This window comes from Kogia breviceps, chromosome 15, assembly GCF_026419965.1.
Source record: "Kogia breviceps isolate mKogBre1 chromosome 15, mKogBre1 haplotype 1, whole genome shotgun sequence".
NCBI lineage: Eukaryota > Metazoa > Chordata > Mammalia > Artiodactyla > Physeteridae > Kogia > Kogia breviceps.
Window position 1 is genome coordinate 10,406,559 of NC_081324.1, and position 15,924 is coordinate 10,422,482.

The 15,924-nt window shown below is 36.6% G+C and overlaps 1 protein-coding gene across 1 annotated transcript in view; it reads right to left on the reverse strand.

Annotated features, from left to right (window-relative positions):
• CDH7 (cadherin 7) overlaps positions 1 to 15,924 on the reverse strand; it is a 124,009-nt gene that overhangs the window by 8,226 nt on the left and 99,859 nt on the right. Inside the window, exons 8-11 of the mRNA XM_059039334.2 lie at positions 13,525 to 13,661; positions 12,148 to 12,269; positions 11,341 to 11,458; positions 6,461 to 6,712 (exon numbers count right to left, since the gene is read on the reverse strand). Coding sequence (XP_058895317.1) covers positions 6,461 to 6,712; positions 11,341 to 11,458; positions 12,148 to 12,269; positions 13,525 to 13,661 — 629 coding nt within the window. The remainder of the gene's footprint in view (positions 1 to 6,460; positions 6,713 to 11,340; positions 11,459 to 12,147; positions 12,270 to 13,524; positions 13,662 to 15,924) is intronic.

Genomic DNA, 15,924 nt, shown 5'->3' on the forward strand with positions numbered 1-15,924 from the left:
AACATCTGCATATATGATACTGTTTTTCATGTCTCAAGATAGGAAGAAGTTTAATCACAACTGAAATTGATCCTTCCTTTTCCCAGAACAAGTATCACAAAATTCCTCTCCATTAAATATGTGAGTTACAATGATTTCATTTAAGGCTCATGTGAGACAGAGAGAAAAACTGACCTAAGTATAATGAATATTTTATGCCCAAAGGCAATTGGTATATTTTGGTTGTAATGAAGCATAATCTCATATTTAACATACTCCCAACCTTGAGAGACCATGTTTAGAATTGTGTAAGTGGAGGACATTTTAAATTAGACACAGAGTTCACCAAAGACATCCTAAAGCCACTATGTGAAACAAAGATGGAGTTGCCATATCCACAGATCTACAGGTGCTTCCAGAGACACACAGGTCTTTCAGATTAGAAAATACATAGGGAAAAATACCTTATACAGGACATCCAGAAGGCAGTCTGGGCTGTGTTTGGGTCCTGGGTCTGATACCTTATAACACTGTACATGTCTCCACTAATATACAGTTCTCTCATACAAAAAGTAGGAATAGCAATAACAATACTTAATAATACCTGCTTAGGAAATATGACATGAGAATTAAATTAGGCAACACTTGTAAAGCACTTAGTATGAACTTGTTCAGTGTAATTCATTGTTTAGTATGCTTGCACTTGTTTGAAAAGAAACACATCTGCTATCATAAATTAGCAACTGTAGTCTGCTTGTTATTACCACTAGGACTGCTATGTCAAATGTTCTTTCATTACAGATTACGATGGGGATTTATCTTTTACATATTGCCCTCATTTTTTTCTCTGCAATTTAATATTTTTTGCTTAAGTAACCCTATCACTTACAAAAGCAGGAAAAGAGTTTCCTGTTGAACCAAATCACGAATGGTCTCCACAGTTAAGAGCAGAGCAAATACCGTTTAGGTCTTGGTAGATCAGGGAAGAAAAGCGAAAAGATGCATGACAGCTAAACATCCAGCTGGCTACCCTGGACACACTGGAACTGGAAAAGCTTGAATTCCATGTAGTAGACAGTGGTTTCCACAAATGCCTTCTCAAACCTGGAGGTGGGCCAGTCTAATTAATCCCCACTGTGTCTGAAGAGCTAGAGGGGATGTTATAGGACTTCAATTACTTGGACCTAAAGGTTGAAATACGGAAAGAACAAAACTTAATAATATAGTCAATTCAGTGGCAGTTTTAGTGAACAGGAAAAAACTCCTCTGTACAGACTAACAGAAAGAAACTAGCTGTAATATTCTCTGAATAGATGTGCAATGTTTAATATTGACACCATACATTAAAACAAAACAACTGAAATACTTTCCAGTTATTTCTGGAAAAACCACTGAAGTAATTAAGGTCAGTCATTCATAGATTTTGGGTTTTATTTTTTAAGTGCTTTCAGCCTGGCAGGAAAAAAACTGGGTATATCAACAATTACAAATTTTACTATGACAGGACTTCCCTGGTGGTCCAGTGGTTATGACTCGATGCTTCCAATGCAGGAGACATGGGTTTGATCCCTGGTCAGGGAACTAAGATCCCATATGTTGTGAGGCGTGGCTAAAAAAATATTATTAAAAAATTTTTTAAATGCATAATGAAATTTGTGTTGGAGTAAAATAGTTATTCAAGCCTTAGAATACTAAACTACCTTGCCATATATTGATGACGTTTTTCTACATGAAAAATAACTGAGGCATCTGCTTGATAATTTTATCATGAACTTTGAATATGAAAATAACATCTCCCATTCAAGTGCACTCAGTGTAAATAAAGGAAACCTCATGTTCTGATTTTTGGATCATCTCTGAGAGAATTCAGGTGCAAATAAATTAGAGAGGATGACAGCAAGACTGAGAAGGAGAGAAATCAGAAAAGAATTCACGCATAAAGTTAGAAGAATACAAATACAGGTGAAGAGTGACAAATCCAATTTCATTTCAAATCTTGAGAAGAAAAAGAACTACATGTGAACAGCTTTAAAAAATATATACTTTCAAGGTGTATTTCTTTTAATTTAACCCAAAAGCAGTGATTGAGAAAAGGAGACCTAGAATCTGATGACTTAACGGCCACTAAATTGTACCTCCTTTGCAAAGGGCTGGAAATGATTTCTGTGATGCCTCCCAGTAATATCCTGAAACCTTCAGGACACCCCCTTCTATGTTACAAGTAGCTTTAATTTGTCACATCAGTGGGACACAAACTTGGCATGTAGTGAAGATGTGTCCCCAGTTTCACTCTTCAATTGAACTTGATCCTCAAATTCTTCTCCCCTCTTCACCTTGCTTTTTTCTAACAATATTTTTTCAGAACCCTGAAAAGGAATGAGTTACAAACAGTGTCTAGAAATGAGGTGTAAAAAATGAGTCATTTGTGCATTATTAGTCAGGTTCATGCCAGGCTGTGCATCCCATCTGCACCCCTGAGTACTGGTTCTGGCACCTGTCATAAAAACCCAGAGCCTATAACAGAAGAGACAGAACCAAAAGAGTAAAAGGTCCTGGTTATCTGCTCTAAAAAGTTAATCAGGCGCCAAGAGACTCTTTCTGAACTGAAATGCTAACATTTGAACATACAGATTACTAGGCAGAATCCTTACTGGGAAAAGGAAGCTATAGACAGAAGCACCTGGTTCCAAACTATTTCAGTACAATAGGCTCCGCTTTGACTTGTTCTTGTAGACTTGCAGAAACTTTTAAAAAATGAATAAACTATGGAACGTAAACATTTGATTTTTAGAAGTGCAAGAGGCATTCCTCAACTAGTGTCTCTATAAGGAAAATGTTCAAATTTAACAAAAAGAGTAGGCACACTTAAAACCCCCCAAACCTATGACTTTACCCTGAAGCATATGTATGTATGTACACACACACTCATATATATCATATGCAAGAATGAAGTCTAATACAATTATTTCACTTACTTTCAGTAACAGCTACATAATTATTTTAAATGAATTAGCCCATCCAATAAATATAAATTGCAAGGAATGCCTAAGTCACAGATGAAAGTATTTTCTAAAATGAAGTAGGCTTCATTAGAGAGATACCCTTTAAAAAAAAAAAGTTAACTGCTGTGTATGATTAAATTCTAGGTAATACAATTTTATCTTACTCCTTTGAAGTAAGGTATAATCTAAACTGTCTGTGATAAGCTAGTCAAGTTCAAAAGGAGTCATCCACACATCATCTACCTATGTCCTTTTTGGACATAGGGCAGGTACCAGTCCCTCCCCCCAGGAAGCCTGCACAAGTCCCTGGACCATCCTCACCCACCAGGGGACAGACACCAGAAGTAAAAGGAACAATTAATACAAACCTGTAGCCTGTGAAAAGGAGACCACAAACACATTAAAACAACATTAAACACACCAACATTCACATTATAGAGGTCCCAGAAGTAGAAGAGAAAGGGCCTGAGAAAATAATTGAAGAGATTTTAGCTGAAAACTTCCCTAATATGAGAAAGGAAACACTCAAGTTCAGGAAGTACAGAGAGTCCCATATGGGATAAACCCAAGGAGTAACATGCCAAGACACACATTAATCAAACTGACAAAAATTAAATACAAAGAAAAAAAAGCAAGGGAGAAGCAACATACAAAGGAATCCCTATAAGGTTATCAGTTGATTTCTCAGCAGAAACTGCAGGCCAGAAGGGAGTGGCATGATATATTTAAAGTGATGAAAGGGAAAAACCTACAGCAAAGAATACTATATACCCAGCAAGGCTCTCATTCAGATGCAACAGAGAAATCAAAATTTTTACAGACAAGCAAAAGCTAAGAGAATTCAGCACCACCAAACCAGCTTTACAACAAACACTAAAGGAACTTCTAGGCAGGAAAGAAAAAAAAAAAAATGTGGCCACAACTAGAAACAAGAAAATCACAAATGGGAAAGCTCACCACTAAAGACAAATGTACAGTAGAAGTAGGAAATCATCTACACACAAATATGATATCAAAACCAGCAACCATGAGGACAGTATAAATACGGGAAATGCATTTGAAATTAAGAGACCAGAAACTTGAAACCTCCTCTCTCTCTTTATATATATATATATACACACACACACACATATATATAGCTATATCAAAACCTCGTAAGAACTGCAAACCAAAAAACGATACACACAAAAAAGAAAAAGGAATCCAAACACAACACTAAAGATAGTCATCAAATCATAAAAGAGACCAAAAGAATGAAAGAAAAAAGACCTAAAAAAACAATTCCAAAACAATTAACACATGGCAATAAGAACATACATATCAATAATTACCTTAAATGTAAATGGATTAAATATTCCAACCAAAAGACAGACTGGTTGAATGGATAGAAAAATAAGAGCTGTATATATGTTTGTCTACAAGAGACCCACTTCACATATCTTTTCAAACAACAATGCTATGAGATTATAAATTTACAGGAAAAAAACCCTAAAAAAACCATGTGGAGGCTAAACAATATGTTACTAAACAATCAATGGATCACTGAAGAAATAAGGAAATTAAAAAAATACCTAGAGAGAAATGACAACGAAAACATGATGATCTAAAACTTATGGGACACAGCAAAAGCAGTACTAAGAGGGAAGTTTATAGCAATAAAATCTTACCTCAGGAAACAAGAAAAATCTCAAACCTAACCTTACACCTAAAGCAACCAGAGAACAAACAAAATCTAAAGTTAGTGGAAGGAAGCAAATCATAAAGATCAGAGCAGCACAGGGAACTCAATATTCTGTAATAACCTTTATGGGAAAAGAATCAAAAAATGAAAAAAAATCTCCATTCTTATATATATATATATATATATATATATAATAAAACAGATTCACTTTGCTGTACACCTGAAACTAACACAGCATTGTAAATCAACTATATGCCAATAAAATTAAAAAACAAACAGAAAAACACTACAAAGGAAAATCTTTATCTTCTCATCTAGGTTACCAGCTACTATAAAATAAATACACAACTTACCTCTTAATGTTTTGAAACCTGATAGAGAAATATGCACTTTACAATGGTTCCATATTTTTCAAAACCTACTTAAGTCCCTTATACTCTAATTAGACTTTAATTGGGAATTATTTGCCATTTCTAATTAATTTCTAAAAGTTTTGGCAATCTATGTGAAGCTATATGAAAAAAAAAGTTTATTCCCTTCTAGATTTATTTGGTTAGCTTAAGTTATAGAAGAAAACAACTTCCATTTTTATGAGATCATTTACACAGTGTATTAGTATGTCTTAGCTTGGTTAATAGGTTGAGAACTGTGCTTCACTGATAACGCTTAAAATTTATTGAATGTTCACTAGATGGCTGGCACATGAATTATCTCATTTAATTTTCACAACAACCTTATGAGTCTAGTTCTATTCTTTTCCCCTTTGAGATTAAGAAGCTAGCCTTAGAAGAAGTAATGTTCCCCTGGTGAAGAGCTAGTACATACTGGAGGCAGTCATAAAAGCTAGGTTTTATCAAACTCCATAAATCTTATTTTTAAACATTATACAGTTATGACTCCCATTGCTAAATTCTGCATTTACAAAAATATAAATGAATTTACAAATCATATTAAACCCCAAGAAAACAGAGTGCAGGCTCAGATGCAAAATTAAATGCTTACTGTCCTTGCTGTAGGAAGGTACACTTTGCCCTCAAAGAATGTAAAGGAATAAACCCATTACCCAATGCCCATGTTGGATACCTCCCAATTTTTAAAAGGATGCTGCATAATCTCTTATAAAACTGCAATTCTAATATGAGTTATATATCTAACTTAACCACATAATAAAGTAATCACAGAAAAGTACAATTAAATGTAAATTCTTCTTGGGAAATTTCGCACTGCTGAAATTTCAAACCTTTTAACATTCGCAAATAATTATAAAACCCACCTTAAATCTTAAGGGAGGTAGGATATAAAGCCATCATTTTTTTTAAGCTCCCATATTCATTGGTCTTTTTTCATTATGTATTTCAAACACACAGGCAAGAATAGAGACTAATATCAATAATGTTCATGACTTAAGGAATTAAATATCATAGATTCCACCCAAGGCCATTATTTCTAAAATAAGCATATTATCAAAGCAACATAGAAAAAATTCTCTTTAATACAGTTCCCAGAATTCTCAAGCAAACAGCTGGAAGCTATAGTAAATGTTATAAAAATCTGGAAAAAATTCAATTTTAAACATAAGCCATTTATCTTCACTGTTTTTTTAAAAAATGAAATTGATCATTTTTTTGAGTTACTACTGGCAAGTGTGGCCAGTGATCATGGATTGCTCTGTGACCCAAATACCATGGATTAGAATATCTGCATATGTTCTCAAAAGGTATGAAGAGGAAAAGAAAAAAGTTCTGACCTATGGTGTTGTGATGGCTCTTACAGAGCAAGCACTGCAAACAGTACCTACCCAGTAACGTCAGGACACAGGCCAGTATTGCGATCAGGGCTCCCGTGCTGAGGCCAGCAGGGAGGACGTAGGCCTCGGCGTTGCAGGTCTGGGCTACCCCATCTGCATCACAGTCACAGACACGGATGGTGAGGGTATTGGTGCTGCTAAGTGCAGGTGATCCACTGTCCACGATGAAGACTGGCAGATAATAAACAGATTGCTCCTGTCTCCGGAAGCCATTTCTCCTGGTGAGAACTGAGGCTGTGTTGTCTAGAGTAAAGAAAGCAAATGCGTGGAACACGAGATTTCTGATGGACTCTGCCCCACCAAACTTTAAGGACCTAAATGTAAGGCCAGACACTATAAAACTCTTAGAGGAAAAGCATAGGCAGAACAGTCTATGACATAAATCACAGCAAGATCCTTCTTGACCCACCTCCTAGAGAAATGGAAATAAAAAGAAAAATAAACAAATGGGACCTAATGAAACTTAAAAGCTTCTGCACAGCAAAGGATACCATAAACAAGAGGAAAAGACAACCCTCAGAATGGGAGAAAATATTTGCGAACAAAGCAACTGACAAAGGATTAATCCCCAAAATATACCAGCAGCTCATGCAGCTCAATATCAAAAAGCAAACAACCCAATCCCAAAATGGGCAGGAGACCTAAACAGACATTTCTCCAAAAAAGATATACAGATTGCCAACAAACACATGAAAGGATGCTCAACAGCACTAATCATTAGAGAAATGCAAATCAAAACGACAATGAGGTATCACCTCACACCAGTCAGAATGGCCATCATCAAGAAATCTAGAAACAATAAATGCCGGCAAGGGTGTGGAGAAAAGGGAACCTCTTGCACTGTTGGTGGGAATGTAAATTGTTACAGCCACTATGGAGAACAGTAAGCAGGTTCCTTAAAAAATAAAAATAGAACTACCATATGACCCAGCAATCCCACTACTGGGCATACATCCTGAGAAAACCAGAATTCAAAAAGAGTCATGTACGACAATGTTCATTGCAGCACTATTTACAATAGCCAGGAAATGGAAGCAACCTAAGTGTCCATCATTGGATGAATAAAGAAGATGTGGCACATATATACAATGGAATATTACTCAGCCATAAAAAAAGGAAATTGAGTTATTTGTAGTGAGGTGGATGGACCTAGAGACTGTCACACAGAGTGAAGTCAGAAAGAGAAAAAAAATACTGTATGCTAACACATATATATGGAATCTAAAAAAAAAAAAAATGGTTCTGAAGAACCTAGGGCCAGGACAGGAATAAAGACACAGATGCAGAGATGGACTTGAGGACACAGGGAAGGGGAAGCTGGGACAAAGTGAGAGAGTGGCATGGACATATATACACTACCCAACGTAAAATAGATAGCTAGTGGGAAGCAGCCGCATAGCACAGGGAGATCAGCTTGGTGCTTTGTGACCACCTAGAGGGGTGGGAGGGAGACACAAGAGGGAGGAGATATGGGGATGTATGTATACATATAGCTGATTCACTTTGTTATACAGCAGAAACCAACACAACTTTGTAAAGCAATTATACTCCAATAAGGATGTTAAAAAATAAATTAAAAAAAATAAAACTTTATCTGACTTAAGTCACTCTCCTTAGCTTCTTTTGACAGAGCTGTATTTCCAAATATTGGTTCATGCTATATGGTTATATCCAAAGAAACAGTTATAAAGTAAAAGTGAATGGGAAAACGTTTATACATCATTTATTACATTACCTGCAACTTTGTAAAAATTTTTACATATACCTTTTTACTAATCTAACATTTCAAACGATATGCTTATAGAGAAGATAATCAACAGGTTAAGTATTTTTGCATCATCAGATAGCATAGGTGACATTTCCAATCCATCTTCTCTTGGACAAGTTCCAAGCCCAATATAGAAAGAAGTAAAATAAGCCACTCTAGTTTTAATTAAAATGAGTATGCATAGATATTCAAAAGAGGAATTATTGTATAATTCTAAAAAATCCGTACTGGTACATAGGATTACCAAAACACCATGTATATAAACATTTTGTCAGTGATAAAATAGGTCATTTGTGTTTAATTTATAATATATTCAATATTCTGTTTCATCTAACCTATTATGGTAATTATGAAACTTAACAGTGATCAGTAAGTCTATATGACACAACTGATTTCTATATCAGAAATATATATATATATATATATATATATATATATTTTTTTTTTTTTTTTTTTTTTTTTTTTTTTTTTTGCGGTACACGGGCCTCTCACTGTTGTGGCCTCTCCCGTTGTGGAGCTCCGGACGCGCAGGCTCAGCGGCCATGGCTCACGGGCCCAGCCGCTCCGCGGCATGTGGGATCTTCCCGGACCGGGGCATGAACCCATGTCCCCTGCGTCGGCAGGCGGGCTCTCAAGCACTACGCCACCAGGGAAGCCCAGAAATAGATTTTGGGTTTTTTTTTTTTTTTTTTTTTTTGCGATACACGGGTCTCCCACTGCTGCGGCCTCTCCCTCCGCGGAGCACCGGCTCCGGACAGAAATAGATTTTTTAATCTAACAATTTGTTCAGTTAACTTAATTAATAATGGAATTTATGTGATTTTTAAATTTAGAGCAATTAATGAAAATATAATGGAACAGAAGGCACACCAGGACCATAGTTTTACCCAGTGTGCTTGATCCAATGACATGAAAGAATGAACAATAATGAAAGAGCAAGCTGAAATCTGTTCTGTCTCAAACAGCAGAGAACAGCAAGCACACATGAGACTGGAATTATAAATGTAGTAGGAAGAAAAGTGTTTGGTTTTCAGATTCCAGCTGGTAGGTTTTTATGTAAACAAATCTTTTATTTTAAAATGTATGAATTCAAGAGTGTTCATTAAAAAACTACACATGGAGTTGTTGAAGCATATTGTCTTGAGTATGTTTCTGTACCCTTGACACACACACCCCTCGTCTTTGCCTTCCGACCGTTCAGATGTTATACATATTTATGATTTGGTACACAAAGTTTTTTCAGAGTTGTTGATTTGTAACCTAACATGCCTGACATCAAATCTCACACACACGACAGGTTGAGGAACACATGCTAAAATGCCCACTATCTGGGCTTCCCTGGTGGCGCAGTGGTTGGGAGTCCGCCTGCCGATGCGGGAGGCGCGGGTTCGTGCCCCGGTCCGGGAGGATCCCGCGTGCCGCGGAGCGGCTGGGCCCATGGGCCGTGGCCGCTGGGCCTGCGCGTCCGGAGCCTGTGCTCGGCATTGGGAGAGGCCACAACAGGGAGAGGCCCGCGTACCGCTAAAAAAAAAAAAAAAAATGCCCACTATCTGATGTATGTGATTTTAAAATTTACAGCAATGTTCCCATGTTGAGGAACATCATGTTCACAAAAGAGATCATAAAATTCATCATCTTCTGTATGTGCTTCCTAAAGTGGAAGTCAACGGATGAACTGACGTTCTTTCTTCCTATTCCTTATGTTTTCCTCCAAGATTCCCACAGACGAGGGAGCTCTAGGCTTGCCCTTGCGGAAATCTTTCAATTGTGTGGCTGTGTCCATGTCCTGGAAATACAGCCATTTTAGTGCCTGTGCTGTCCTACAATCATGGTGGTACTGGATACCCAATGGGGGAAACATTCAGACCCTTCCTGGGAAAATCAGAAACTCCCCTCGCTGCATTTGTGCTGGATGAATTCAAATGCTGAGAACTGTCCTTTCTAACTATGATTAAGTCAGAGAGTTTGGGATTACCCACATAGAGAATGTGCTTCCTTTTATGTTACTACGGGGAAAAGACAGTATCCTCATTTAGCAGAGGACGGGATCAGAAACATGTATTATTTTCAGATTTAATTTCTGAGGCCAAAGTTGAATTTCCTGCAGTAAAATAAGTGGTGACTTCAGGTAAAAGCACTTATAATGTCCATCTTCTGAAAGCAAGTATTTTTAGATAAGCCAGACTTAACACATTTATTTCTACATTTTGTTTATCTGAAAGCTGAGTAACACATTCAAACTGGAAGAATTACATTTCCTATATTGTTGGGGTATACTCCTTTCTCTGTTTATACAGAGAGAGAGAGAGGGCGGCGGGGGGGCGGTGTGCAAAGAAGGGTATTCAAAATTAGACGATAGCAAGTTCTCATGCTTCCTCTGAAAGTTTTTACAATTGTCTATATACTGTTTGTCTAGAAGTGTGTATATATGTTTATATAATTGAGCAAAACCAGAATCTACCTATAGGTGTTTGTAAAAATGTTTCTATAATGACATTTATAAAACTGATTAAGAGTGTTTATCTTTGAAGCAGAGAAACGGGATTTGGGATGATAGGGAATTCTTTGTTCTTTTTAAATTTTATATTTCTTTGCATAAAGAGTATATTTGTTATTTGCATGGATTACTTTTTCTTGTTAAAAATAAAACAATAACTGATGTTGGCATTGAAATATTAAGTCAAAGTTGATTTAGGTTGAAATGAGTTAAGTCCAATTATTTTCCTAACCTCTCAGGTTATGCCTAGGTAGTATAATCCTTGTTAAAGCATTTAGCTGGTCCTCAACTGATTAGATATTCTGGATCGAGAGCTTGGTATACAAGTAAGGAAGCAAATGTCTAGAAGACAAGACAGAGAGAGATGGATCTGGCTTCCCCCCTTCTTTAGATTTAGGGCTAAAATGGTTTTAAAGTAGCAGTTTCTTCTTCATGACAGCAAATCCATAGATAAAAATTACTTAAGGGGCTCACTGCCCTTTAATTAACGTCCTCGCTGGGATGAAGGAAAAAAAATTACATAATCAGCATTCCTGAGTGAGAAAAAGTACTTGCTTAGAAAGCTTCTACCTGTTGCCTCCTCTGACCAAACAAATTATACCTTACCTTTGTTATCTTTCAATGAGAAGTTGTGGTTATTTGTTGCATCCATTGTTAAGCTGAAATGAAACTGGTGTCCATTGGATGGCTCATCTTTATCGACAGCACTGATTTTCTGGATAACCTAGGAATAGAGAATGTAAAACTCGAAAGCATGTTGGTGTGCTCAGCTGTTTTGTGAGGCAGGACAGAGCAACTTTTCACGGATGAAAGATACCATCTTCCTGACTGAGCTGTGTGAGGAGAGCGGGGAGGGGGCAGGTGGCGGTGTCAGGTGTACTAATCTGAACCCAATCTAAAAAGGGCTCTGAAAATCAAATCATGTCCTTTTCAAAACTCATATTTGAATTTACTTTTGTGAACCTCAGAAATAAGCTGTACCAACTGATTATGCCATGTCATTAACCATCACAGGACACTGACTATGGATGAGTAGGCCAAACCACAAGGAGATTACACTACCCTTAATTCTTACAACTTCAAGGTACTCAAGCCCTGCCGTGTAATGCGGGAAGCGACCCAGTCGAGCTCAACATGCTGTATATTTCTCCCTAAAAAAGCCTAAGCCCTTAACCGTTTAGCACGGCTTTTACAACGTTTACCTTTTCTTCCAGAGGAATTTTCATCATCCCAATTAAACAGAATTGGAAAGTTCCTTTAATATTAGTTTATGCTACACATCAAAGCGTTGAGTTTTGCTGAAACATGCTGATTATATTTTATCTTAAAGCTGGCAGGATTTCAGAGTCAGCCGCCACTGGGCATCTTTAAAGAAATCACGAACAAGGAGCATGGTGTCCTGGAGACTCTCACCTGGCCTGGCTGGGCATTTTCACAAACGGTGGTCTCATACTCCATGGCAAATTCAGGGGCGTTGTCATTGATGTCAAGTATCGTGATGGCCACATAGCCTCTTCCTATTTGAGATGGATTCTCTAATAAACGGGAAAACGTTTTTATCATTTACAGGCACACCTCGTTCTATTGCACTTCACTTGAATGTGCTTTACAGATATCGTGTGTTTTACAAATTGAAGGTTTGTGACAACCCTTCATCAAGCAAGTCAGTTGGCCCCATTTTTCCAATAACACTTGCTCACCTTGTGTCTCTGTCACATTTTGGTAACTCATAATATTTCAAACTTTATTATTATTATTATATGTGTTATGGTGATCTGTGATCTTTGATGTTTCTAATGTTCCTACTATAACTTGAAGGATCACATGACAGTTAGCATTTTTTGGCAATTAAGTATTTTTTAAAGTGTCAACACTGTTTTTTTAGACATAATGCTATTTATTATATACTTAACCAATTACAGTATAGTATAAACACAACTTTCATATGCACTGAGAAACCAAAACATCTGTGTGACTCCTTCATTGTGATATTCACTTTACTGTGGTGGTGCCTGGAACCGAACCCACAGTATCTCCACGGTCTGCTTGCGCTCAGAGTAAAGCTATTACTCCAACCCCATCGTACTTAGGAAACTCATATTGAAAACGATTAGAATCGACCGAAAGTGTTTGCCTCTCTAAAGCACAATCTAATAAGGAAATGACTAAGACTTGAATAAAATCTAGAACCACAACACTGTAGATTTTAAAGGGAGAAACGGAAACTCTGATCCAAATATCATACACATACACACACAGTGACAAGCCAGGAATTTCAATATTCTTTGATGCTAGAGATTATTTTTGTATGAATATGTGTATATATTATGTACCTATTACATACGTATATAACATGCACACAATATAATTATGCATTGTTCCCTCAAGGTTTTTCTTATCAAGGACCAAAATTAGTTCAATATGAAAATGTAGAAATCTGGGTGTCTTGGTTAGAGATCAATTTACTATTTTTTTTTCTTTGTAAACTACTGGACCAACCCCATGTCAGCATAAATGTAGCACATAAAGTATGACCACAAAACAAGCAGAAGCCCTCTGAGGGTAACTCGGGCCCATTATTATATGGTAACCTCTTTTCACTAGCTTTGTAAGTGTTAGCAAATAAAGTTAGAGAATATAAATATTTCGCAGCTTGAAATTAGAAAATTTCAAACTTTTGCTGAATTCAAACACCTAGTAAAATTCAAGTTGAAACTGTAAACTCATGTCAACTCATTCTCCACTCTCAATGTCTTCCACCCTAATTTAATGTTAAACCTTACAACTTACGGCTCTCCATTGCAAGGACTGTGATATTATGAACAGCATTTGTCTCTCGATCCAGAGATTTGGCGGTTGTAATAACTCCACTGTTGGCATCAATATTGAAGTATCTCTCCAAGTCTGTGTTTCTGTCAATTGAATACCTAATTGAATATTAAAAAAAAAAAACAACCGAACACTTCAATATTTGTTTGATTATAATTTGCTGAATTTACTTCATTAATTGCACAGCCAATCACCAAATTCTGCTGACTCCACAATCTGTCATACTAACATAAAATATGTCTAGTTTAAAACTTCACCAATGTTCCAGTTGATTCATAACCTGCTTGTCAGTTATCTCTGCTTTTCTGTCCAATAGTACAAAATAAAGACAATAGTATAACTATCTTCACAGTGGATTTGAATATGCCGTTATAAACTCCAAACTGTGGCTCCTAAAAAACATTCACATCAGATTTAGTAGCCCTGGTCACGATTAGAGGTCCCTCTAAAATGCAACGTATGTAGACATCTGGCCCATTCACATATACTTAGAAACATCTTTTGCCTTAATAACACCAGGTTGGTCTTAACCTTTCTGTTTTTATATTGCTCACTCGGGGGCCTTGAGCAGGGTTCCACAGACATGTTTCAAAGCAGAACGCCTCAGTGTGGAGGAAAGGGAACCCTCCTACACTGTTGGTGGGAATGTAAATTGGTACAACCACTATAGAGAACAGTATTAAGGCTCCTTAAGAAACTAAATATAGAACTATCGTATGGTCCAACAATTCCACTCCTGGGCATATATCCAGAGAAAACCATAATTCGAAAAGATACATGCACCCCAATGTGCATAGCAGCACTATTTACAATAGCCGAGACATGGAAGCAACCTAAATGTCCATCAACACAGGAATGGATAAAGAAGATGTGGTACATATATACAATGAAATATTACTCAGCCATTAAAAAGAATGAAATAATGCCATTTGTAGCAACATGGATGGACCTACAGATTATCATACTAAGTGAAGTGAGTCAGACAGAAAAAGATGTATATCATATGATATCACTAAATATCTAAAATATTTAGTGATATCATATGTGGAATCTAAAAAAGTGATACGAATGAACTTGTTAACGAAACAGAAGCAGACTCACAGACTTTGAAAACAAACATGGTTACCAAAGGGGAAAGGTGGGGGGAGAGATTAATTAGTAGTTTGGGATTATACGATATAATCAACAAGGTCCTACTGTATAGTACAGGGAACTCTCTACTCAATATTCTGTAATAACCTATATAGGAAAATAATCTGAAAAAGAATGGATATATGTATATGTATAACTGAATCATTTTGATGTACACCTGAAACTAACACAACATTGTAAATCAACTATAATCCAATATAAAATAAACTTTTTTAAAAAAGTAGAATGCCTCAAATTACGTAAATACTTTGGTGTATAAAGGCTCTTCTCAAAATATCTCTATCAAAATATTAGTAAATAACTACCACTCTACTTGTATTCTTGTTCAATTATGCTATTTTTTGATTCATATACAAAATTCACCCTTCCCTCATTAATGACTATCTTCAAATGCCCTTGTCTTTCTAGGTGGGTGAAATAAGGACTCTCATTTAAAAACAAATAATTACACAAATGAACAAACACACACCCAATTTCAGAAAGTATTCTCTGTTTCCACAGTAGTTAAACTACTATTATTAAATAGAATCATCTACTACTAGTCTGCTATATAACAAGATGCAAGAAACTTGGAAAGAGAAGGCATAGGAAAATGTTACCAAAAAACTGACCACAGATCAACAAATATTATTGTCTTTGTGCAGCAACAGGTATTTGAGAATATTACAAAGTTATTTTTGATGGCTTCTGTTTTCTTGATGGCATAGGAGACAAGGTTGTCAGCTAAGACAGAGAGGAGAAGGTGGTTTGAGGAGGAGAGAGGATTCCTTTTTTTTTTAAGAGGAGACAAAAATGCATATACTAGGGAGAATATAATGGAATAGCTGAGCATCGTGGATTGCCCTTTGAGATTTATGTCCACTGACTTAATGTAAAACCAGTCATCCCGTTTGTCTGTCTTGCTTTGTTCTCGTCTATGTATTTGAAGATGCATAAAAAGGAGAGGGTTGGGTTTAACCCATCATGGACAATGAGAGGAGAGGAGGGTTAGGAGGATAAGGGTACCAACATGTGAGTGATGATAATGAAGGTCCACGGTCTGTAAGTTTGTAAGAGAGAACTGAGGAAATAAGGGAAGGCAGATTGACATCGAGAAGATTCTGGTAGCACCAATCGGTGGTGGGCCTTTACCACGATGCAGAATTGCTGGAGTGGGAAGTAGCAGAAGAGAATGAGATGCCTGAAGTCGATTTTCAACAGTAGTGTATC